Source organism: Pezoporus wallicus, unplaced genomic scaffold (assembly GCF_028554395.1).
Source record: "Pezoporus wallicus isolate ANWC-B61680 ecotype Strahan unplaced genomic scaffold, APGP_CSIRO_Pwel_v1 contig_7461, whole genome shotgun sequence".
NCBI classification, from domain to species: Eukaryota; Metazoa; Chordata; class Aves; order Psittaciformes; family Psittacidae; genus Pezoporus; species Pezoporus wallicus.
Window position 1 is genome coordinate 1,143,557 of NW_026637976.1, and position 26,305 is coordinate 1,169,861.

General features: G+C 47.5%; 2 protein-coding genes across 3 annotated transcripts; one reads left to right on the forward strand and one right to left on the reverse strand.

Moving 5' to 3' along the window:
- Positions 1 to 603: 603 nt before the first annotated feature.
- On the forward strand, positions 604 to 14,690 carry AQP11 (aquaporin 11). 2 transcript variants are annotated; one of them, XR_008972071.1, is made up of 4 exons: positions 604 to 1,404; positions 7,576 to 7,692; positions 10,705 to 11,311; positions 14,005 to 14,690. XR_008972071.1 is itself a non-coding variant. In XM_057408570.1 (3 exons), exons 1-3 carry the CDS (start codon positions 810 to 812, stop codon positions 10,755 to 10,757), a joined length of 765 nt encoding a protein of 254 aa, XP_057264553.1. In that variant the 5' UTR covers positions 604 to 809; the 3' UTR covers positions 10,758 to 11,619. The 2 variants fall into 2 exon arrangements, 1 of the variants encoding a protein (XP_057264553.1); XM_057408570.1 differs by lacking the exon at positions 14,005 to 14,690 and having other exon boundaries at positions 10,705 to 11,619.
- Positions 14,124 to 25,919, reverse strand: CLNS1A (chloride nucleotide-sensitive channel 1A). Its single transcript, XM_057408572.1, has 7 exons — positions 25,747 to 25,919; positions 22,990 to 23,126; positions 20,400 to 20,513; positions 19,076 to 19,186; positions 18,479 to 18,652; positions 17,155 to 17,239; positions 14,124 to 14,747 (listed from the first exon to the last, which is right to left on the reverse strand). The coding sequence occupies exons 1-6, from the start codon at positions 25,863 to 25,865 to the stop codon at positions 17,172 to 17,174; spliced, it is 723 nt and encodes a 240-aa protein (XP_057264555.1). The 5' UTR covers positions 25,866 to 25,919; the 3' UTR covers positions 14,124 to 14,747; positions 17,155 to 17,171.
- Between the last annotated feature and the right edge of the window lie 386 nt (positions 25,920 to 26,305).

Consider the following 26,305-nt stretch of genomic DNA (forward strand, 5'->3'; position numbering starts at 1 on the left):
CACTGCCAGGGATGGGGCAGCCACAGCTGCTCTGGGCACCCTGTGCCAGCGCCTCAGCACCCTCACAGGGAAGAGCTTCTGCCTAAGAGCTCATCTCAGTCTCCCCTCAGGCCGGTTCAAGCCATTCCCCTTGACCTATTAATTACTTATTAACGTGAATTAACACCCACAGCGCCCCTCAGCGCCATCGTCCCGCGGGCGGGAACGAGCGGACACCCCCGTGTGGCCCCCCCCGCCATTTCGTGCCCCGCGCATGCGCGCTCCCTCACCCCTCCCGTTCGCCGCCGGCGGGCCCGGTTGGGGAGGAGGCGGCCGCCGCTTCTCCTCACCCCGCTGAGGGGACGGAGCTTCCCCTCCAACGGCTGCCGACGGGGAGGCAGAGCCACCGGCTCCACTGAGGGGCTGGGGCTCGGCTCCGGGTCCGCCGGCAGCGGGGGCCCGCTTTAACCTTCTCCGCTCTCCGGCTGGCTGAGGGGAGCTCGCCCGCCTCACCGCTGAGGGAGAGCGGAGCCCCCTTCTTCCCGCTCCGTGCTCCTTTAGCACCGCAAAGGGAGACCTTTCTCCTCCCAGCCGCTTCCAGGAGGACGCAGGGATCCCCCTGCCTTCCCCCCCGGTGCAGCCGGGCTCCCTGCCCTTTGCTCCCGGCAAGCGGCGGGTGAGTCAGGCGCCTCGCAGGCTCCGAGCAGGTGGGGACCGAAGCTGGCAAGGGAAAGGGGTGGGCATTTTCCCTCCCTCCTCCTGCTGCCTTTCTCTCCATAGGTGGTGGGGCTGGAGCGGCGTGAAGCCCTCCGTCCTGTCAGCCTCTCGCCATGGCTGTCGGTGGGGCTGGGGTCTCGCTCCTCTTCATGACCAGCGTCGTGGTGGCCGTGGGGCTGTGCAAGAGACTGCTCCGCCGCCGGCTGTACTCAGACCGCCGCCTTTTCACCGCCCTCACGGAGCTGTTGAGCACCTTCCAGATCTGTGCCTGCACGAACGAGCTCTGCCTGCTCGGCAACGTGGAGCCGAAGCCTCACGTCGCGCTCAGCCTCACCTACGGCTTCACCGTCCTGCACGGCCTGACTCTGACCGGCAGCGCATGCAATCCCTGCGGCACGCTGCAGCCCATGTGGAGCGGTGGGATAGCGCTCAAGACGGGAGGGCTCAAGATCGCCGCTCAGTTCGTGGCTGCGGTGCTTGCCAGGGTGTTCGTGCGTTGTATCTGGAGCCTAGGGATGGCAGAGGCACATTCTGGAGCCCTCTCGCAGGGCTGCAGCAGCCCCATGCAGACTACAGTGATGCAGGCGTTCTGCATAGAACTGCTCTTTTCTGCCGTTTTCCAGCTGACCTTGCTGCGAGCGGAGAGAGTTAACCCCAAATACAGAGTCCATCTGATGGCTCTTCTCATCACCATGCTCGTGTATGCAGGTTAGTCTTTGGTCTTCTCTGTTCCTGCAGTGAAATTGTTCCAGAAGGAGGGGGTTTATTGACTTAAAAGCGTTAAGATGTAAAAGTATTGTTCTTGCACTACAAACAATGCATCAAGGAGAGTCTTTGGTCCAACATACGCAGAGTTTATGTAAAGTTTCCCTGATTTAGATTCCAGGCAGGTGTGGGGCTACAGATGAAATGAGTTTTGAATGTAACATAGTGTCAAATCCACAAGGAAAGGTTTTCACACAACACTGTTAAAATCGTTTCATAACCCAACTTGATACAACGTGAGAGATTTCAGTGTGCTCTGATTCCTAAATGGCATTGCGAAAGGAAAACAGCACGGATTGTGCAACAGCAGGGTACAGACTGGTGTGATATGGCATAAGTTCTGCATTTAAATAATGCATAATGCGTAGCAGTGCAGTTTATTTAACTGTGTTAAATCCTCACAGCAGAAGCAGGAATGGTCATTTGTAGCATACATGCAGTAATGATAAAATACTTCATGAAACCAAGTGTAGAAAAGGGAATATATCAGGTGCCTGTTGTATCGTGGCATTGACAAGAGCTTGATGTCTCTGTAGTGCCCTGTGTATCCATGTCCTTGCCTCTGCCTGGTTGTCACCTCCGGGCTTCCCAGTGCAGGGACACTGTCACTTGGGCAGCATCAGTTGAGTGGGAAGGAAGTGGTGAGGGGAGTCAGTCTGAACTTCATTCCCCAGCTGATGCTCCCCGTTGCCCCCAGGGAAGTACCAGAGTTGTTGTGTCACTTGGCACCCTGCAGGGTTGTACTGGGAAGGAGATTCTGTCGTTTGGGATACGGAGAGGTGAGATGGTTATAGAAGTGCTTGTGCTACAACCCCCACCACAGTCATTCAGGAAATGATCAAATCCGGTTATGAGAGAGGGAAATCACTCTCTTAGCAGCAAACATCTGGGATGACCCTGACATCTGGTGTAAAAGGTTTAACTGTGTTATGCTATCAACCGTAATAGTATATAGTAGAATAAAGTAGAGGCGAATTTTCAGCTGTATTAATGAAAAAAAACGGTTACTCATTACATTTACCTGAAATTAGCCAATACCTGAAAGATTAAAAGAAGCCCATAGAGAATTCTAAGCATTAATTTGGCAGTTTGAACTACTTCCTAATACTAATTTTGAAGGCAGAGGGAAGGTGTCAGTGCATTTTAGCACATCAAATGTATTTCTGAATTCCTCATTTGAAGTGTAGCTAAAAGTCATTCTCCCTCTTTTACAAGGATAAAAAGCTGAGTTCCTGGTTCTTAACATTCTTTTATTACTTAGCAAATAGTCATACACAATAATATGTGTCACACTGGCTTTCTTTTTGACAGGACATGAAAGGGGTTCATGCCCCTGTCACTGGCCAGGCTGGACTCAGACCTTTCTCTAACAGGAGAAGGTTGTGCACTTCCTTCTCTTCCTTGTCATAAACTTGGACTTGTTACGACTGTCGAGTGCAGTTGATCCCCATGTACTAGGAATGATCAGACCTCCTTTCCCCTCTTCAACAAGCACAGTTTGTCTGTATTTGTGTACAGAACACCCTGTGCTACATGGACAGTTTTCTTTCAATTTCTTTTAATTGAGCATTAAGTCTACTATAAAAATGCATGTGCATTCCAGAGAGTAGATCCTGAAGCTAGTATTATCCCATACTTAGTGGAATCCCAAACTGGTTTGGGTTGGAAGGGACTTTAAAGCTCATCCAGTTCCAATCCCCTGCCATGGGCAGGGACCCCTTCCACTAGAGCAGCTTGCTCCAAGCCCCTGTGTCCAACCTGGCCTTGAACACTACCAGGGATGGGGCAGCCACGGCTTCTCTGGGCACCCTGTGCCAGCGCCTCAGCACCCTCACAGGAAGAGCTTCTGCCTAAGAGCTCAGCTCAGTCTCCCCTCAGGCAGGTTCAAGCCATTCCCTTTGGCCTGTGCCTATAGGCCCTTGTCCAAAGCCCCTCTCCAGCTTTCCTGCAGCCCCTTTAGGCACTGGAGCTGCTCTCAGGTCTCCCCTTCAGGAACCTTCTCTTCTCCAGGCTGACCCAGCCCAGCTCTCTCAGCCTGGCTCCAGAGCAGAGCTGCTCCAGCCCTCGCAGCATCTCCATGGCCTCCTCTGGCCTCGCTCCAACAGCTCCACATCCCTCTTGTGCTGCTGCCCCAGAGCTGGATCAGGACTGCAGGGGGATCTTACAGGAGCAGAGTACAGGGGGAGGATCCCTTCCCCTGACCTGTTGGCCATGCTTCTTTTGAATCTCATTCTTTCTTGTTCACTCTGCTCCAAGCTTCCTAAGGTTTGCACTCTTTGCTATACACTCGGCTTCAAAAGGAAGGTGAAAAGTGCTGTCCTTCCCCTGTTGTAGGCATGAACTTGGGTGTTTCCTCTTCACTCCTAAGATGTTGATTGAAGCCTCTGAATTAGAGGAAGGCACAAAATCAGAGATTCCTATCATGGAGCTGTTATAACAAATGTGGGAAAATGCTGCAGCTATGCATTTCTTCCTGTCACTGGCTTGGAGTGTAATAGATCTCTTTTCAGTGGGAGGTTAGGTAGGTACTTAGGACACCAAAAGGTTCTCAAACCTTTCTTGGTAGATCTTTCCCTTTGCCGACATCTACACACACATTCCTCAGAATACACTCCATTCTCCTTAAATCTACAATATAAAACCATGCTGATTTGGGTTTTACACTCCGATTTTAAAACCCCATCAGTTGTGCCTTCAGGACCTGTGCTTATTAGTTATGAATGAACCAGACACATTAGAAAATACACCTCATCCATAATATATCACATTTCATTTCATGAATTATGTTCTACTATGGGTTTGAAAGCTGTAGGTGGAAGAATTGCTGTCTAAAAAAAGGGGCTGTAAGCAAGAGTATCTCCAATTCCAGTTTATTTTGGGTGTTATTTTGAAGGATACCCATATCCCTATGGCTTATCCCAGTCCAAGTGTATTGATACACATGCAGGGCTCAGAACTATTCAGTTACATTTATATGGTGACAGTGAAGGTGTTCGGAAGAAGTAACTGTTGACATGTCACTGTTGTGTGTACCCCATATCGGTATTGGGTATGCAACAAATAATGTCAGATTATACAGGAGCTTCAAAATTTCAAGCTATTCCTTTAGGGTTTTTTTTCTAGTTTTTCTAGTTAAAAATATTTGGATCTTTTTTAACATCCAGTCTTCCACAGACCAAATTTTTACAGCACAACTTGTGCAGAAAAGCTCCATTTCTGCATTTGCTGTTTCTTCTCCAAAATAGAAGGAAAAAGAGAACATTATGTCTTTGCATATGAAGGCAGTGATTCAGAAGCTAAGGATGCACACCATATACATATTGCTAAAGACTATCTTTGGATATTTCCTTTGGGAAATGATTTAATTCGGGTAAGAGTAAAAATAGAATCATAGAATCATGGAATAGTTAGGGTTGGAAAGGACCTTAAGATCATCCAGTTCCAACCCCCTTGCTATGGGCAGGGACACCTCCCACTAAACCATGTCACCGAGGGCTCTGTCCAGCCTGGCCTTGAACATTGCCAAGGATGGAGCAGTCACAACTTCCCTGGGCAACCCATTCCAGTGCCTCACCACCCTCACAGGAAAGAACTTCTTCCTTATATCCAGTCTTAACCTCCCCTGTTTCAGTTTAAACCCGTTACCCCTTGTCCTGTCACTACAGTCCCTAATGAAGAGTCCCTCCCCAGCATCCCTACAGGCCCCCTTCAGACACTGGAAGCTGCTCTGAGGTCTCCACGCAGCTTCTCTTCTCCAGGCTGAACAGCCCCAACTTTCTCAGCCTGTCTCCATACAGGAGCTGCTCCAGCCCCTGATCATCCTCATGGCCTCCTCTGGACTTGTTCCAACAGCTCCATGTCCTTTTTATGTTGAGGACACCAGAACTGCACACAGTGCTGCAGGTGAGGTCTCACAAGAGCAGAGCAGAGGGGCAGGATCACCTCCTTCGACCTGCTGGTCACGCTCCTTTTAATGCAGCCCAGGATACGGTTGCTTTCTGGGCTGTGAGCGCACACTGAAGCCGGCTCATGTTCATTTTCTCATCAACCAACAACACCCCCAAGTCCTTCTCCACAGGGCTGCTCTGAATCTCTTCTTTGCCCAACCTGTAGCCATGCCTGGGATTGCTCCAACCCTGGTGTAGGACCTTGTACTTGGCATGGCCCAAGTGCAAATACACCTTTTTGAGGGCTTTTTCATTTAGAAGCAGTTTTACAGTGAAGTCAGAATTGCATGAATTTGGTTAAATCTTTCTGAGCCTAAAACAGCACAGTAGAAATTACATATATATATTTAATTCCAAGTTTCTTCCTAATTTTGGGTTTGCTTTTAGTAAACTCAAGTGTTAAAATGACTCTCATGTGTGGAGCACTAATTACTTCCTCTTTTTAAGCTTTCCTGGGTCCAACAACATAGATGTTACACTTCTTTTGCCGTAAGTCTGGTGCACAGACTGAGATGTCTAAAAAGCATTTTAAAATAAGATTATACAAGTGGCCCTGGCCCATGGTTGATATTCCAGTAGTTATTAGTAATGAATATTGAAGAAATACAGCAGCTAAACGTCTGTTTAATGTTCACAAACAGCAGCTACATCCTGATAATGAAATTGTACTCTTAAATGTCTGTTTGTGGCTATAAAAGCAGAAGCAGTGAGTTCAGAAGTAGATGGAATGACTGTAGATGGCCTCCCGGGCAACCATGGAAGTTCTTCATGTGTCAAGAGTGCACAGTAACAGACTAAATGTGTAGGTGTGCGCAGTAAATCTGAGTTGTGCTGGAGAACGCATTTAAACCAGAGGAAACTGAGTAGATCAACAAAGGTTAAAATCTTCCTGACGTGGAATAACAGTAAAAGAAATCATAAGGAGACTGTTCTGTATAGAGGAATATCTGTATAGAGAGACTATATTCTATATAGAGAAATGGAAAATGGCAAAGACCTTACTAAAGCTTTTGGTAACTGATGCTCATACAAGTGAGGGTTACAGCATTACAAATACGTTACAGTATTTGTACGCAGGGGGAGTGCAGAGCTTATTTAGGGAAAATTAAGAAGGAACTTGAAGAAACTAAACACAATTAGATTTGATGGGATCAGATTAACAGATAAAACAGATATGGGGTGTTTAGTAACAAATAATACAGAAATACAGAGGATTTTGCTGTGAGTAATGCTTTTCCTGCAAGATTGTGATGAGAGGAACAACATATGTCAGAATTAAAACAGCTGCAGGTTCATCTGCTGTGTAATTACAGTTTAGTCCCCACAACGTAATGTGTTTGGATCTAGTTATTTAGAGAATGTCGAGGCAACTTCATTTACATCTAAATCAAGGACTTTTCAGTCTCTCATGCTCTGCCAGCAAGGAGGGGCACAAGAAGCCAGGAGGGGAGCAGAGACAGGACACCTGACCCGAACTAGCCAAAGGGGTATTCCATACCACAGCATGTCATGCCCAGGATAGAAACTGGGGGGTTGGCCTGGGGCAGGGAACAACTTCATAGAATCCCAGACTGGTTTGGGTTGGAAGGGACCTTAAAGCTCATCCAGTTCTAACCCCGTGCCACGGGCAGGGACACCTTCCACTAGAGCAGCTTGCTCCAAGCCCCTGTGTCCAACCTGGCCTTGAACACTGCCACGGATGGGGCAGCCACAGCTTCTCTGGGCACCCTGTGCCAGCACCTCAGCACCCTTACAGGGAAGAGCTTCTGCCTAAGAGCTCATCTCAGTCTCCCCTCTGGCAGGATAAAACCCATTCCCCCTTCTAACAGTGTGCTACAGACTAAAAGAGCTTATCAGCAGAAACATTCAACATGAGGCAAACCCATCTCTTTAAAGAGTATTTGCTAGGGAGAGATAAAAGAGGTTACAGTCTACACTTCAGGTATTTGGAAGCATTTTAGAAAACAGTTAATCTCTTAACCCTGCCATCAGGTAAGTAACACAGAAGAGTTTATCCATTCAAATGGTTTCTGCTAATTCATTTTATTGCAGGGTGTACATTGCTTTTAGTATTGTGTATGTGCATTTCAGTATTAACTTAGAATAAATACTAATAAAGATTTGATTTCACATTGTTTGATTCCATATTGTTTGCATTTTACTGCAGGTGGAAATCTCACAGGAGCAATATTTAACCCAGCATTGGCTTTGTCATTACACCCACACTGTTTCTATGAGAAGTTTCTGAGTTACTCACTAGTATATTGGGTAGCACCGTCCTTGGGTAAGTTCTTCATACTTTATGTATTTGAGGTAGTCTTACTCTATACCTGCTTCAGAAATCAGGAACTGGTGTTCTTCATTTGATAGTATGCTTTAATGAATTCTAGAACACAGTCAATTACAACACAGAATCATAGAATCACAGACTGGTTTGGCTTGGAAAGGACTTTAAGATCATCCAGTTCTAACCCCCTGCCATGGGAGGCATTTGTGTAGAAGTCATTCAGAATCATAGAATCATAGAATAGTTGGGGTTGGAAAGGACCTTAAGCTCATTCAGTTCCAACCCCCTGCCATGGGCAGGGACACCTCACACTAAACCATGGCACCCAAGGCATGGCCTGGCCTTGAACACTGACAGGGATGGAGCATTCACATCTTCCCCGGGCAACCCATTCCAGTGCCTCACCACCCTAACACGAAAGAATTTCCTCCTTATATCCAGTCTAAACTTCCCGTTTCAGTTTGAACCCATCACCCCTTGTCTTACTACAGTCCCTAATGAAGAGTCCCTCCCCAGCATCCCTGTAGGCCCCCTTCAGACACTGGAAGGCTGCTATGAGGTCTCCACGCAGCTTCTCTTCTCCGGGCTGAACAGCCCCAACTTTCTCAGCCTATCTTCATACAGGAGCTGCTCCAGTCCCCTGATCATCCTTGTGGCCTCCCCTGGACTTGTTCCAACAGTTCCATGTCCTTTTTATGTTGAGGACACCAGAACTGCACACAATGCTGCAAGTGAGGTCTCATGAGAGCAGAGCAGAGGGACAGGATCCCCTCCTTTGACCAGCAGGTCACACTCCTTTTTATGCAGCCCAGGATACAGTTGGCTTTCTGGGCTGCAGTCGCATTCACTCTGCACATGCAGGCTTGTGGATTTCTAACCTGTGTAATGCTCTGTGTGGAGCACCTGTAGTGTTCTGTTGTGACTCAAGCATCTGAAACTGAGTTTTAAACACCAGTTTCATTGACAAAATAGCATCTGCTGTTACAGTAAGTTCATTTTAAGAAACAACCATATTAGGTTAAATCATTGCTTAGTTTAGATGCCATGTGTAGATGAAGCCCTCAGTGACATGGTTTATTGCTGGACTTGGCAGTGCTGGGGAACAGTTGGACTTGATCTTAAAGGTCTTTTCCAACCCATCTGATTCTATGTTCAAAGTCTAAGTACTTCTGGGATACTCTGAGCAAGAAAATGTACCTACCAATCAACCACACCAGCACAGTCCTATGTGGGAAAAGGTTAGTGTTTAGGTAAGGTTAACTGGTTTGTTATAAACCAACACCCATTTACTCTGGATCCTTTCAGAGCTGCCTGTCGTTCGGGACTTTATACCTTGGTCTTACAGTCCAGCCTGTTTGAGGTACATTGCAAATGCTCCCACTGACCAAGGGCCCACTTGTAGATTCCACCAGAGTATTAAAAGGAGAAGAGGCCACCCGGAAGTGAATATTAGCCTGATTAAGCTCAGAAAGAAAAACATCCTGGTTAGCACAGTTTCTGTCTTGCTTTGTGACACTATACAAGAACATAGGGATGAGTAATTAAAAAACCCATAGGTATTAGCACAAGTGCTTAAAAAATGCTTTCCTAATTATATTATAATACCAAATCTTTCTTATCTCCATAGTGTCTAAACTTTGCAGTTCCCATTCTGTGTTTTTTTTCCCCCCAGTTGTGGTTGGAAACAATCTCTTCTCAATTCAAGAATAAGCAATATTAATAACTAGATTTTCTCTAACTTAAATGACAGTTTTAATTTGGAAGCTGTGGATTTTGAGTTGTGTGCAAGTGAAACTGCTCCATGCTGTTGGTTGTTCACAGTTAGTCCCTACAGCTCCTGAGCTTGCTGTGTAGAGGGTATATAAAGAAGCTGTCTGCTAATCCCTAGTTCTTCCATGATTGTTAATCCTATTAGGAGGTACCACAGCGAGGAAGGTACAAGAGGACATGAAACATAAACAGGAAACATCTCAAAGAGCACCAGTTAAAAGAAAGAACTTCTTGTCTGAGGTTTTATCTCTGCATGTTCTGCTTGTGTTGACTCTCAGTCAAAAATGGAGACAGAAGTTTTAGGCTAACTAAAATTCACTTTAATATCATTTTGATATATTAAGATAACCAAGCAGGATATGAACATAGAATAAGCTATTGATAAGTAAGATAAAAGCCTGTGTGCTGTTCCAGTTGGTAGCTAGTGAAGTGTTGTAGGCAAAGCTGGTGAGAGCATCACCTGGTCCTGACAGAACACATCATACTTCTCAAAAGCCAGGTTTAGCTTTGTGTGTGTTGACTGATTTCTACCTGAAATCATTTGGAGCTTTTCCAGGTTGTTAAGTACTTGGGATTGAAGGTTTTGGCAAGTGATCTAAACAAACAGGAGGTGTTCTCAAACACCATCTCCTACTTACTTAGCAAGATGTATCCTGCTCTGCAGCAAGCCTTCAGGTGATTTTTGACTTAAGACAGTCATCAGATGTTAACTCAAATGGAACCATGTTTTGACGGATTTAGAACGGGATTAGGGAGAGATGCTACAGTCTGTAACAATTCATCAACAGTGATTTGTCATTAAAGTACAGAAAATACACCTCACCACCCTCAGAGGGAAGAACTTTTGCCTATAATCCCTTCCAGTAAGCTTTTTGGTGATGTAGGGAGCTTCGTAAGGTACAAGTTCTGGGTGAGGAGTGCTGTCATTCATTTCTGAAACAGAATACAGGTTTTTTCCAGGAGAAACAAAAAGGTCTCAAACCGTATCCAGGTGCCCTTTTTTGGACTCTGTGATCCTTCTGGGTCCTTTCCAACTTGAGATATTCTATGTTTCTTAATAAGAACCCATAGTCTCTATAATTTTTCAGCTTCAAAATAAACTTTAAACTAGAATGACCTTAAAAAAATACTCCTCAAAAAGCCCAATTCACTGTGCTATACCCTTGATGTCACCTAAAACCAATGTGGTTATCAAAACAGATGCTGCTCACAAACTCACCCATGTGATTTCTTTTTCAGGTACAATACTTGTGGCTTTTATATGGGGTGAAATCCTTCCCCGGATCTCCTGAGCCATCAAATTCTGACACCAAGCAGCGACATTGAAATACACTTTCAACATCTGCAGATGTGAAGCTGCCAGAAAACTGCTGACCTCAACTTCTGCACCACCTTTCAGCTGTATTTCCAGACTTCATGTTTGAAATCTTTGACTTCCAACTTTGTATTCAAACACTTCTTTAGTAATAGCACACTGGGATCTTGAGATACGTGCCACCATTAAACCCTAGGAATGTGAAGGACAGTTAAAACTCTGCAACTTTGTCACTTTAGCCAGAAGTGCCATTTGCTGACCTTTATTACAACAGTTTGCAAAGCTCATTTTAGAGATACACTCAGTCCTTGTAACGACTGCTGGATTTCTTCCCGTAGAAGGCACCTGCATAAAAAAAGCTGAAGATTCCATTCTTCTACTGATCTCATCATACTCCTCCTTGCAACACAGGAGAGGAAGAAAGGCTACACTGCTCCCTAGAAGAGGCCCCATAGCTCTATTCTAGAGACACCTTACACCGATATTAACAGTCTGTAGGACCAGCACTGTTTTACTAATAACTGAATGCAGGTAAGTAACTCCTCACTTCCTTTGGGAAGGCTCTGCCCCATCCCATCCCACTGCAGCTGGCTGAATATTTCTCTTGAGTGGAAAAAGCAGTAATAAAGTACCATAAAGGTCTGTAGTCACACACACAAAAAAGGGCATTTTGGGCAAAAAAACCAACCCAAACTACTTCACCTGAGATCACTGCTGCCTCTTCACACAGTAAAATAGATACAGCACATAGGGATGAATCATGTGGAACTTGATTTCATGTAACTCTTACCAGATGTTTTTCTTTAATAAATGAATTTGCAATACAGGTAAAGAAATTAAAGCACTACATACACAAACTGCCACAACCAACCTTTATACCCTCCACTGAGGAGAACACCACCAATAGGTACCATCCCCTTAAGTCGTCTTTGTAGCATGAGGTGGATTCTTCTGAAAGCATCTTAATTCTTATATATGCCGATAGTTTTTAAATTGAAGACTTCACTTTACAGGAAGTAGGTTTGAGAGGGGAGGTGGTTAACCAGTTCTACAAAGCTACCAGTAGGAACAGCCCAGATCCTGAGAGAAAGGGAAGGAATCAGACAGATTTTGTTGGGTTTTATTCTGCAGTCAAATGATGAACCAAGTCTTGACCAGCTGCTGCTGTCAGCTGCCTTTTCAGGCAAGAGCTGGGGAAGTAAACATTCTCATGTCATTTCTTCCTTGTGACAATAAAATCTTCTCTCATTTTAATTATCCTACGTACCTCTAAGGTTATATTTCAAAATCAGCTGTCTGAACTTGAAACTTTGGGTATCATACAAGAGTCTTACCCACAACCCTGTATTCAGTCATTAAACCAAAGCAGCCTGCTAATACACTGATGACAACTGTTGGGTGATCAGTCAGCAGCTCTTGGGTACTAACGTAAGCCTAATAAAGGAGACTTACTTGTCTTCAGTAAAACTCCTCACAGCAGGGACTACACACACCACACTGAGCGCAAGCAGACGTAATCTTTCAGCTGGTTTTAATTCATCTGCCTGTTTGTAACTCAGCCCTGGAGAGTTGCTAGAACAGAACCCAGCGTGTGAGACCTCTAAAAAACATGTCCTTTTAACACATTACCCACTGCTTCTAAACAGATGCTTTGGGAGCATTCTACTTCCCACTCTATGGCTTTGCTGCTTTTTTACCTATTTTAAAGTGATCCATACATTGGACATAATTTTTCCCCCTCCCTGGGACTTTGCCTTCATTGGCTTACTCAGGCTCAGTTATTAACCTCATTTCTTGCACAAATAGGCCTGACATAATGAACTGATTTGCATGTCTCCCTTGAGCCCATGAGGCCCACAGGGAAAAGGTCTCGAGAACAAAGGTCATCAAGCATAAAAGCAGGCAGCCAGGGGAAAGTAGAGATACAAACCCACAGGCAGCCAGGATTTACTGGCTTAGAGGCCAGCTTCCACCTCACTGATAACAGCGTGTGAAAGCAAAGTCCATAAAGCACAGAGGTCAGACTGAGAGCAGCCCTGAGGAGGACTTGGGGGTGTTGGGTGAGGAGAAGCTCCCCATGTGTGCTTGAGCCCTGGTGTGCTGGGCTGCACCCCCAGAGTGTGAGCAGCAGCTCAGGGAGAGGATCCTGCCCCTCTGCTGTGTGAAGGGGAAAACCCCCTGCAGCCCTGATCCAGCTCTGGGGCAACAGCACAAGAGGGACGTGGAGCTGTTGGAGTGAGCCCAGAGGAGATGCTGCAAGGGCTGGAGCAGCTCTGCTCTGGAGCCAGGCTGAGAGACCTGGGCTGGATCAGCCTAAAGAAGACAGGGCTCCTTAAGGAGAGACCTTAGAGGAGCTCCAGTGCCTAAAGGGGCTCCAAGAAAACTGGAGAGGGGCTTTGGCCAAGGGCCTGTAGGGACAGGCCAAGGGGAATGGCTTTAACCTGCCAGAGGGGAGACTGAGATGAGCTCTTAGGCAGAAGCTCTTCCCTGTGAGGGTGCTGAGGCGCTGGCACAGGGTGCCCAGAGAAGCTTTGGCTGCCCCATCCCTGGCAGTGTTCAAGGCCAGGTTGGACACAGGGGCTTGGAGCAAGCTGCTCTAGTGGAAGGTGTCCCTGCCCGTGGCAGGGGTTGGAATTGGATGAGCTTTAAGGTCCCTTCCAACCCAAACCATTGTATGATTCCAATTTATGTATACAAAGGGGCTAGTGAAGACATTCTTCTAGAATGTCTTGTATAACACTAATACCCAATGTATTCAGCAATGTCAAGTTCACACCACTATTAAATCGCCACTAATTTGGCCGTAATTCTTAATGAATATTCATCAAGGGTAGTTATAATTTTCACGTACCTTGAAATCACACCATGTCTTAATGTGCTGAGCAGAGCAGGACCATTCAAAGTAACTGCAAGAGTGCAGGGCTGGTAAAGAAAACTGCTCATCTACCAACATATTAATACTGAAAACAATCCACAAGTCAACCTAACAAATCAAATGAAAATCAAGAACAACTTTCATTTGAATGCTGGGGGGTGAAACACCTGAATTTGCTGACACTGCCCCATGGCAAAACTACCAGCACCCAGAGATGAAGCAGGGAAGGCTGCAGCAGGACCAAGCTTTGGCCATTTAAATCTGCGTTCCCAAGTTTGGGATGGGTCAGACTAATTCTGTATTACAGGTGCCCTCTGAATATGTTCTGCCTTCTTGTCCTCACATGCAGGTGGCCCAGGAAATGGCTCCATTGGACTTTGTGCTCTACAAGAATGCACCAAACCCAAAGGACATGGGCTCAGAATCACCAGTTGCTGAAGGAATGGACTGAAACCTGCAGCACTGAGCTGGTTGTGAGATACAAAAGAAATCTTAGTTTATTTCACAACATTGTTAACGTGTGATACAAAGACACAAAACAGTTCCCTCTTTCAGGACTTTACACTCTTAGTCCATCTCCTCTCCCACCCAAACCCTGCTCTCAGAGAAATAAAAGGGATAGCACAGAACTGACCCCAGTCACTTAAGGGGCATTACATGTAGCTTTGCTTTCAGTCCCTGGCTGACCCTATGTCCTTTTAGTCCAGCTTTGTAACATTTCTAGTCCCATTTTACCCACCTCAATGAACAGGTACAAAAATACAGGGAATTCCAGGACAATCTAAAATTGTTCTACTTACAGTTGGATTTCTCGAGTCCCAGAACTCCTACAAAGGCTTCTCTGAATGCCCCCTGATTAGCCCCATTCAAGTGTTAGATGCAAAGAGGTTTTATTGGGTTTGTTGGTTGGTTCTGGCTGCTTAAATAAGCCCATAGTGGTCACAAATGTCAAACCCTGGTTTAAACATCTATAAAAGCATTTTTAGACCTTAGATGTCTGAAGCTTAGGTCATTAAAAGAAAGGTTAACTCCTGATAGTCACTGCCATGCCTTCAGTTTTACAGCTTATTCTGCAAGTGCCACAAGAGGAATCTGAAAGATACAAGACACCAAGTTTACACGATTAAAGGTTATTTATCTTTACAAAGTCATAGGTAATCGTTGTTTGCAGCACAGGGGACAGCATTTCACTGCAAACCCACCGGTTTTCACAAGGGCTGAACATCTTTGGCAGCAGCTCTAAGCTCGGGTCAGCTAAGGACAACCCACTGCACCACCACACACAGCCATGCTAGTCACTCCAGAACAACAAACTGCAACTCGTGATGTGCCAGACACAAAACTGCTCATTAAACACCAGTGGAAACGTCCCACGTGAACCGGCAGCACGTCTCCAGGAGCTTTGGTGGGCAACTGCCACATCTCATTTGGGTAATGAGCAGGAATATGCAACATGAGCAGCCCACAAGGGCATCGCTTTAGCAGCAGGGCAGTGTTCTGCTCCATAACAGGTCACTAACAACATGTTCTTGCACGGTGGTTTTGTGGTTCAGAAGGTTAAATGGGCTCAGCTGCTCCATAGACAAGATCACAGCAGTGACTCAGTACGAAGATCAGAGCATGCTCCCTCTCTGCTGTTTACAGAGTGTAGAACTAAGCTACCCTCAGCCTCATGCTAAAACTCATTAGCACAGGTCTCTAAGAACTGTTCTTGTCACTTGGCACCTTCAGTTATTTATTGCTGCTGTACATCCCAGAGTTCTGAACTTACTTAAATAACATCATAAATGCACTCAGGCTGGTTCAGAAAGGCCCATCACACCCACAGCTCCTGAGCTGCTACCTGGAACAGCATCACTACACGTGCACATCACTTGATCTGCCCTGGCAGGGACCAGCTCCTCAGCTCTGACCAGTAAGGACAAGGGCAAGCAGGACAGCAGACTCCCTATCCAGTCACCTCTCACAGCATTAATCCCCCACAGCCACCTGCAGCCCCACGGAAGGCACAGATTAAGCAGCAGGAATAACTTCTCTGACCAAAACAACTTCTTACAGAGTGGATTTGGTGCTTTGCTAGGAGATCAGTCAACACCACTTCCACCAGCACTTCAGGCTCCTTAGAGATCTGCCACCAGCCATGAACTCTCCTTAATCCTGGCCAAGTATTCAAATACACATTCAAATTTGACTTTTCAACAGCACAATTACTTATTCTTTTCATAAAACACAAACCAAAATCATCCTGGAGATGGAATTATCAGAGCCAAGCTTCCCATTCACTAAGAGGCTCTTCATCTACAGCTGAAGAGTTTTCCTTTATCAACTTAAGTCCAATGAGGCAACAAGTATCTTGACTTTTATGGGGAGAACTCCCTGTACTGCAAAGTCCTTCCCAGGGTGGGCAAGGTTTGAGCTCTTGCACTCAACAATAAACACTAACTCAGGACCCACAGCAGTGGTTGAGATCAGTGAGCACGGAGCTACTCAGACTTACTGCATGAGTATTAACAGCAAAGGCAAAGGAAGAGCAGAGGAGGGAAGCAGATGTGTATCACTGCTCCACAACAGCCTCTCTTAGGGGCTGCAGCCTCTCTCCCAGTGTAGTCCCAAACCAATTTCCACTGAATTTTTCAGCATGTCATTTTCCTGTGTCCCTTTCCTCCCCTGCCCTTTCCTTCTTCCTCCCTGACCTTTCAGATACTGCCCATAACTATTTTCTCCAGCATTCCAAGTGGGATAGTTCTGTGCCTGCTGCAAGGCAAGATCTAGCAGCCTCTCCTGAGAGAGGCAGAAGAACTGGGACAACATACCACTGCTTCAGCAGCACAGGCAAACACTGCACTGGTGAGCACTGCTGCAGCAGGGCTGGAATCACCATCCTGCTGTGACTGTGCATCTCCATACAGTCCCAGAATGAGCTGCTCTCCATCTCCTCCCAGTGTCAAGGAAACACTGGCATGTCTTGTAATGCCACCAACAGGAGAAAAGCAGTGCAGGTGATGGTCACTGGCACAGCCACCTAAGCAGAGCGTTGTCTCTAACAACAACCCCATCCAGATTGCTCAGTAGCTTTAGCAGCAACTGTTCCTGCTCTGCTTGCAGTAAAGGAAGAGATGGACTCACAGCACTTGTCAAGTGCTCCATCCCATTGGAAGGCCTCGGAATTCCTGCACACAGAGTGAAATAACAGACACTAAGGACATAACTTCCTAGCAACAACTCCAGCATCTAAGAGCCTTTGAGATGGGAGAGTTTAATGAAGGGCTGAACTTCCAGACAGGCACCTCCATGCAGGTGACTGTTTACACCAACAGGCAATTTTGGACAGATCACTGAGCATCTTTCCACATCTGCACTAACTACAGCTACCTTTTTCTTCTCTAAGTCATCATTATCCCAATATCTTCCTTGCAGGAGATCTGGGATCACATGCATTATAGACATCACAAAGACAGAAGGCTCTGCATACTGAAAAAGATTGGAAAGCAGGACTTACAGCAGCACGTGGCCTCCTCAGTGATCGACTTCTGCATCTTCAAACTGCCCCGCAACTACTGGTGCTATGTCCACCTCCATCCCATCTGAAAACAGAACAGCCAAGCTACACAACACTGCACACAAACGGGTGATATTAACAGCAAAGGGAACGAGGGCCCTCTGTTGACAGAAGATGGCCAGGACAGGAAACTGGCTGGTCAATTAAAGCCATAGCTGCTTCCCACCACCTCATCTCACCCCATCTTACTAAAATGACTTAAATCCCAGAGTTAAACTATTCCATCTTTAAATGAGGTTTTGGTGTAGCAAATGGCTACATGATTCCTTTGAATAGCTTTAATTGTGCTCTAACAGAAGGAGCCAGACTGCAGAACCACTGCTCTCATACAGGCTTCAGTTTGTCTTTCCTGATGAATCTCATGAACTTCTATGACAATGCTGACATGGGGTGAGTGGTGGACGTTGTCTCCCTGGACTTCTCCAAGGCTTTTGACAGGGTTTCCTACAGCCTCCTCCTAAAGAACCTGATGGGTTACGGTCTGGACAAGTGGTCCATGCAGAGGGTGGGATCTGGCTGATAGGTTGCACCCCAAGGGTGGTGATGAGCAGCTACTTCTCCAAGTGGGAACCTCTCACCAGTGGGGTACCCCAGGGACTGATATTGGGTCCAATGCTGCTTAATGTCTTCATAAGGGATCTGAGTGATGGGACCAAGTGTTCCCTGATGAAGTCTGCTGATGACACCAAACTAAGTGAGGAAGTAGACACTTGGAAAGGAGAAGCCACCCTGCAGGATGAGCTGGACAGGCTGAAGAGTGGGATAACAAGAACCTGATGGAGCTCAGCAAGGCCAAGTGTCAGGTCTTGCACCTGGGAAAACCCAGTCCCAGAGTGCAGCACAGCCTGGGATCTGCCTGGCTACAGCAGCTCTGGGAAAAGGACCTGGCAGAAACAAGCTCCATAGGAGTGAACAGTGAGCAGCTGTGGCAAAGAAGGCTCAGGGGGGACCTTATCCCCATGTTCCAGTATTTAAAGGGTGGCTACTAAGGAAATGGAGACTCCCTTTTTACACGGAGTCTCATGGAAAAGACAGAGGTGATGGGCACAAGTTACTCCTGGGGAGATTCCAACCAGCCATTGGAATAATCTACCCAGGGAGGTGGTGGATTCCCCAACACTGGACACTTAAGACAGGGCTGGACAGGGTGATGGGCCATCTAGTCTAGGTCATGCTTTCCCTAAGAAAGATTGGACCAGATAATCCTCCAGATCCCTTCCAACCTGGAATTCTGCAATAGTATGAAAACAAAAGCATTTCTTACCTTCAAACTCCCTTATTGAGTCTTCTGTTCTGACTCCAGCCATGTTGTACTGGCTGCTGACAGACTGGGCTAACATGCCTTCTAACCTCTCCAGCGTGGCCTGTCCTTCTGCAGTTAAATGTGACAACCCTTCTTCATAGGTGTAGAAGCTGGGGATGTCACCTTGCTGTAGCTCTGTGGAGACAAGTTGGTGTTTATCAGGAGTTCAGGAGCCTGCATCAAGCAGGGGAGGAGGAACAAGAAGACAGGTAAATTATGTTCAGATGAGCCAGCTGAGACTAAAAGGCTGCTCACATCAATTACAGCACATACATGGCAATGTGAATTGAGCACACACCTCTGCAAACACATCCACTGGGACCAGCAAAGGCTGATACCGGTGTCTTGGGGCTTTTGAGCACGAGAACAATGTTTTTGCTGAATTCCAGTGATTTGTGACAGATTTCCTTCAGATTTTAAGTTGGTTTATGTGCCTCTCGCAAATTAATGTTTCAGCAAGAGGAGCAACAAAAAAGGAACTTCTAAAGAGACCAAACCATCACAGACAGCAGGTATGGAGGTGCTGACTGGTATTTCAAAGGAAGAAGTGTTACAAACCATGGGCCTCAACATCGTACTCCTCCCCTTCATAGTCGTTGTCTGAATCTTCATCATCTGGGTCTGGGTGCAGAGCTTGGCATTCACACATAGCTGAAAACATGGCTTCCACTGCAGGGACACAAACACACACAAAACTCCCTTGTTTATCCATCAATACCCACCACAGCAGGCAAGAGAGACTGAAAGAGCAAAAAGACTAAGAACATTCCTTTACGAGAACCCCACTGAATGTGTATTTGAAACATCACCCCACAACCTGCAGCCAGGCAAGAAACAAAACAGGTTTTCCAGATCCAGCCTGGAGCTTTATCCTCTGAACAGCACTTTCCCGTTATTTCACGGAATCCCAGACTGGTTTGTGCTGGAAGGGACCTTGAAGCTCATCCAGTCTCAACCCCCTGCCACAAGCAGGCACACCTTCCACTAGAGCAGCTTGCTCCAAGCCCCTGTGTCCAACCTGGCCTTGAACACTGCCAGGGATGGGGCAGCCACAGCTTCTCTGGGCACCCTGTGCCAGCGCCTCAGCACCCTCACAGGGAAGAGCTTCTGCCCAAGAGCTCAGCTCAGTCTCCCCTCTGGCAGGTTAAAGCCATTCCCCTTGGCCTGTCCCTACAGGCCCTTGTCCCAAGCCCCTCTCCAGCTTTCCTGCAGCCCCTTTAGGCACTGGAGCTGCTCTCAGGTCTCCCCTTCAGGAGCCTTCTCTTCTCCAGGCTCACCCAGCCCAGCTCTCTCAGCCTGGCTCCAGAGCAGAGCTGCTCCAGCCCTCACAGCATCTCCATGGCCTCCTCTGGACTGGCTCTAACAGCTCCACATCCCTCTTGTGTTGGGGACCTTGATAAAGGTGTATCTCTGGACAATCAGTCCGTGTTACCCACTACAAGATTCCCACAATATTTAACACATAAGATTCTTGACTCCTAGATCTGGTATGCTCCACACCAGATGGGACACAACTGTTTCCCAGTGGGAGCCTCTGGGCATCAGCATGTTCCTAATGAGACTGTTGCTGACTCAAGTCTCACTGAATTTGTATTTCATCAGCCGTTTCCCATACAGGTTCTCTGCAAATGTGCATAGATAAGGTTCTTTGTTGTGTATTTGAAGTCTCTATTTCTAAGCATTGGAATTTTCCTTGAGAAGCAGCTGCATGAATTATTCCAGCTTCAAGCAGGATAAAACACTTTACTTTGCTCTTTCCAGCACACAGAAATCAAATTATTAGAGAAGGACCCTGAAGGATGATATCATTCCCATCTCTGTACCCCACTGTCTTCCACATACAGCCAGGACTTTACATTAAACCAGTTTTCTCTTCACTTACAGGCTGATTTGTCACTAGGTACAAATCTGAACTCTGCAATGGGTTCAGCATCATCATCGCTGTCTTCTTCCTCCTCCTCCCCTTCAGCCACAGAAGCCTCTTTTGTCTCCGCCTCTTTAGGAAATGGAAAGATTTAAGAGAAACATGTTTATTTCTGAAACACACAGATAACCACATCAGAAACCTGGAGAGGCACAAACCAACCCGCTCCCACCCACAGGATGGATATGATACATGAGGTCCTCCCACAGCACCTCAACACCACTTGTCATGCAGAAGCTTCTCCACTTACAATTTCAGATTTTGGGAATAGCCACAGGATTATTCACATACTGCAGGAAAACTGCCTGATTCTGAACCCTCACAATCCCCACTGATTACCACAGAATCTCAGACTGGTTTGGGTTGGAAGGGGCCTTAAAGCTCCTCCAGCTCCAACCCCGTGCCACGGGCAGGGACCCCTTCCACTAGAGCAGCTTGCTCCAAGCCCCTGTGTCCAACCTGGCCTTGAACACTGCCAGGGATGGGGCAGCCACAGCTTCTCTGGGCACCCTGTGCCAGCGCCTCAGCACCCTCACAGGGAAGAGCTTCTTCCTTGTATCCAAGGATATCTTCCTTATATAATTTCCTTGCACAATGCTAGGTACATATACTAGATCACCTGAACTTGAGGGATCCTGAGCATCACTGTCATGAAACCAACAGCTCCCAGCATGGCCTCACCTGGAGCACTGTGAGGTTTACAGAGCATCTGTACTTGATTTCAGACACTCCTAGCAGGCCAGCAGGATGTCAGAGGTAGGAAATACACCCAGAGCCAATACCAACTGTGCAAAACCCTGTTTCCCAGCCTCTGGGCACTACATAAATGGGTAAGTAAGCAACAGCTTGACAGTTTACCTTTCACGAGTATAAACCTCACAAATGTGGCTGCAGTTGATCCCTCTAAGCTGGGGACACTGCGCTGTCAGCCTCAGAAGTGCATTATGTGCTACAGAACAAGAGGAATACAGTCAAGGCTGTTCCACTGAGAGTGGCTTTTATCCCACACAGAACTGGCATCACCAAGACCAGGGAGAAGCCAAGAAGCTGCCAGGCAGCTGCCCCCAAAACTGAAGTCTCCAAGGAAGCTACACAACCCTTTTCCAACAGCCACCCGCAGGCTCAGCTTGTCACAGCTGAGCCCAGCTCTTTGTTCTCAGTGAAGTCAACCTCGGAGTGCCCTTTCCCAAACCAGGGCTGAGGCTGATGCGTGTGCACACACACATACAGAGCACAACCAAAACTTCCAGAGGAAGAACTAAATGTCCCCTGTCCAACAAAGAACGGAGACTCCTGCAGCCAAACAAGTGGAGAGGTTTGAGTGTGAGATGATTCAGCAGTTGAGAACTGCAGGGCAGCGATGGAATCATGGAAAAGATGGAAAAGCGATGGAAAAGACCTTTAAGATCACAGACTTGACAACTAAACAGATCTACCTGCTGGAGAAGATTTACTGTAGCCAGAGCCCATATATTTAAAACCCACCCATAATAATCAGACTGTTTATGATCTATAGATATGATCTGTCTCAGGAAACCATATTTTCAACCTCCATTGTCAGAATGAATTCAAAGCTAGAAAACAAAATCTTCTGTCACACTAGGCTCAGATTACTTCAAACTAAACACAGTTAAAGGAAAATGGGGAAGAACCACCACGAGGTTGGACACATAAATGTCCTCTTAGTTGCAGTCCTCATTATTTGCAGTGATGGATTGTCAGAGAACATTATTAATCTAAGAGGAGGAAATAATGAAGAATATTAATAATGTAAAAGCACCTTTGCCTCCTCACTATTGCAGAACTTTCAGGATATAGATTATTTAAAGCACAATAAAATGCCAGATTTGAACCTTTAACTATAATCACTAACAGGCATGAAGGGGAAAGAGACCTGCTCAAGACTCAACACTCATTACTCTTCCATTGACACGGCAGTTTATGACACACTTAAGGTATTAATAGGTCCGCCAGGACAATTAAAAACCAAATACACATCAAAACTATAGAAAACCCTCACACAAATAATCAAAGAGACAGTTTGTTTTCTCCAGTTCACAGCAAGAATAGTCAATGCTTCTGGAGGAAACAGACAGAGATCCATTCAGCCTGGTGACGTGAGCTATTCCATGGCTTTTAAGCAAGCTGTGGGAGATAATGAGTTAAAGCTTCCAGGCTAACATGAAACAGTAGGAATTCCTCAAGCCTGGCGCTGGCAGCACCACTAACATACATTCAATACAGCAGAAATGATACTCAAGCTGGAATCACGGGGGAAGGCAGAGGAAAGGAACTGTTTAAAGTGAGTGTAAGGGAGCAGAGAACAGATTCCAGGCAGCTCCAGTCATACAGAGTCATGTGCTGAGAGCAAAACATGACTCTGACAAGACAAGAGCAAAACTCTACTGTAACATTTATCCTTCAGAGAATGAAACAGAAAATACTTGAACGCAGCATGGCATTTTTAAACCCCAAATTCACTGGTTTTGAAGGGGAAATCATGCCATACAGGACCGTGTGGCACCACCAAGCAATGCTTCAGGCATACCTTCAAATCTGGCATTCACCATGACGTACAAGTGCTCCCATGGGAAGGCACTCAGGTCCCTGGAGACAGCGTGTAAACTTATGGTGGGATAATCCAAGGAGAAGCCAACTCCGGAGTTTTCCAGCCAAGACAGGCGACTAACAAGGAGAAAGGGGAAAAAAAGAGACAAGTTAGAAACTAACAGAGGAAGGTGATGCACCTGAGTCATACCTGCAAAGCAACCCCAAAACACTGAGTAATTATGGACACACCATTTACTCCACTCTTGGGTAACACATGGTCCTGGATGTGCCCTAATACAGTAAGTGATGGCTGAGGTAAAAGAAACCTGTTCTTACAGGACCCAAAACACATTTGCACTAAACCCTGCATATCCCCCCCCACCACTTCATTTTCTCCTCCCTGTAGGTATCTGTCATTCCAAAGAGAACTACAGCAGCTTGAGAGTGGGATTTGTAACTCAAACTACCACATGTTCTGTGGTTTCTATTACTAGTGTAATTTCTGGAGGATTACAATGGCCTGTGTGTAGAAACACAACCAGATCTATAATCAGCAGAGCTAACATAGCCAGGCTATGGGGGTTTCTCCCCTCACAACCTATGTACCATAGCCTGTGCTTCCCCCTGTTCTCACTCTAACCACTGCAGGAGGCAGCACAAGTTGTCACAACTGGGCTGCCTCTTCCTTCATATCCCAGAGATCAGTGTCCTTCCAGCAGCCCAGAAGTCAAACCCCATCTAAATCTGGGTGTCTGTGATGGATGAACTCACACAGTGCATGGAAGTGTTGAGGGGCAGGAAGTGAGACTTGCCCCATGTGCAGAACTTGGTGTTTACAAGTTTTTGTTGAGGACAAAAACCCATGGAAAGATCACAGAAGATTCCTTGCCTCGGGAAGTCAGACTGAGAGCAAGAGTGAAGTGGGAGCAAGGAATTTCCTTCCTGGCCTCGATGGGACAGCTCTGTGTTTACAGCTCTTGATGCAGAGTCAGTACAGCTTCAAAGCCACATTGTCCTCCCTGGTGGCCAGTTCTTGTGCTGGTGCCCAGTTCTTGTGCTGCTGCCCAGCTTCCCCTCCAGCACAGCACTCCTGCAAACACCAGTGGTTTTATTCATTACCAGCAAATGCCTCCAGTAAGAGCCCTGTGACGTGCTGAAACATGCTGGGAGGAAGCTGGCAGACGTGTGTGCCTCACAAAACTCCACTGAAAGCAAGTTACAAGGCAGCTCAACATTATACATCATGAGAGGAGATGCTGTATGAACAGAAGCCCTTGTATCTGCAAGCAAACAACTGAACAGAACAGAAACTGCAAGTGCAGAGCGATCCTGCTCCAAGAGGAACATCAGCAACAAGCTAAGGTGGGGAAAAAGCCTCGCAAATAATATTAGACATTGTGTAAATGCTTTGGATCCTAAAGGTGCTAAAAGACAATCCAGTCCTCACTGCATGTTTTAAATGTTTCTGTTCTAACAACATTGTTCTGCTGCAGAAATACATTCTATTTAGAGTGGTTTTCCATGATTAAGGAAAATGACTTTAATCAACAAAACGTGTTCTTCAACTGTACAATGCAGGAGGAGTTAAAGGAAACTCTGAAGTGCTCAGATAACACTTTCCAGAATAACCAGCCTGATTCCTGCATGTTGAGAACATTCAGTGTCCACATGATTAATGTGACCAGAGAGACTTGACAGAACCACAGCAGTTACTAACAGCAGAAAGCCCCCAGCCACACCACCCACTCCCCTGTCAAGGGAACAAGAGTGCTGTGATTTGGATGCACTGGCCAATGGGCTTCCGTGCTGTGCTGCTCCCTCCGGTGTTGTTTAAAACACCACTTAGAGCAGGAACAGTGGAACCCCCCCTTCAACCTGGCCTTGAACACTGCCAGGGATGGGGCAGCCACAGCTTCTCTGGGCACCCTGGGCCAGCGCCTCAGCACCCTCACAGGGAAGAGCTTCTGCCTAAGAGCTCAGCTCAGTCTCCCCTCTGGCAGGTTAAAGCCATTCCCCTTGGTCTGTCCCTACAGGCCCTTGTCCAAAGCCCCTCTCCAGCTTTCCTGCAGCCCTTTTAGGCACTGGAGCTGCTCTCAGGTCTCCCCTTCAGGAGCCTTCTCTTCTCCAGGCTGACCCAGCCCAGCTCTCTCAGCCTGGCTCCAGAGCAGAGCTGCTCCAGCCCTCGCAGCATCTCCATGGCCTCCTCTGGCCTCACTCCAACAGCTCCACGTCCCTCTTGTGCTGCTGCCCCAGAGCTGGATCAGGGCTGCAGGGGGGTCTCCCCTTCACGCAGCAGAGGGGCAGGATCCCCTCCCTGAGCTGCTGCTCACGCTCTGGGGGTGCAGCCCAGCACACGGGGGGGGGTTCTGTGTTCAAGCGCACACTGAAGCCGGGTCATGGGGAGCTTCTCCTCACCCAGCACCCCAAGTCCTTCTCCTCAGGCTGCTCCATTTGGTCTCCCCCCGCCTGTGTTTGTGCTGGGATTGCCCCGACCCAGGGGCAGGACCTCGTTGAACTCCATGAGGTTCACAAGCTCCCATCTCTCCACCCTGTCCACGTCCCTCTGCATCCCTTCCTTTCCCTCCAGTGCCTCGCCCGCACCACACCGCACATAAAGCCCCACACACACACACGCACACCGCTCCCGCCCCGTGCTCCACCATCCCTCAGGGAGGCCCCTCACGGCGCGGCCTACGGGGGTACCGAGCACCATCACACGCACCCCCGCCCCACAGACCCCCAGTCCCCCGCTCACCTCTCGGCGATGTACAGGGTGCCGGCGCCCAGCGACCGCCCCGCCAGCACCACCTCGGTGTCGGGCTGCTGGTGCCGGACACCCTCGGCCGGCGGCGGGAACCGCTTGAGGAAGCTCATGATGGCGCCGCCGCCCTCCTCCGCCAGCGGCCCGCGGCGGAACCGGAAGTGCCCGTCCTGCCGGTGCCTCTCTAGAGCGCGTCTCGATGGTGCGGAGCCGCCATCTTAGATCCTACTGTGGCGGGAAAGCCCTTTAAGCCCGTCCGGTCCAACCGCTCCTCAGCGCTGCCAAGGCCGCCGCTGACCCGTGGCACTGAGGGCGAACTGAGCTCGCTTCATGGCTCTCCATCGTGATTCCCGCTCACAGACAGCCCTCATGCCCCTCCCTCCCCATAGTATAGCTGCTGCCCCTACCCCTCATGGCTGCTCCTCATGGCCATACCTCACACCTCATGGCCACCCCTGCGCTCCCCTCATACTCCCCCCTCATGGCTGCCCCTCATCTCCCTTCAGTGTCTCCCCTCATAGCCATCCCTCACACCCCATGGCTGCCCCTGCTT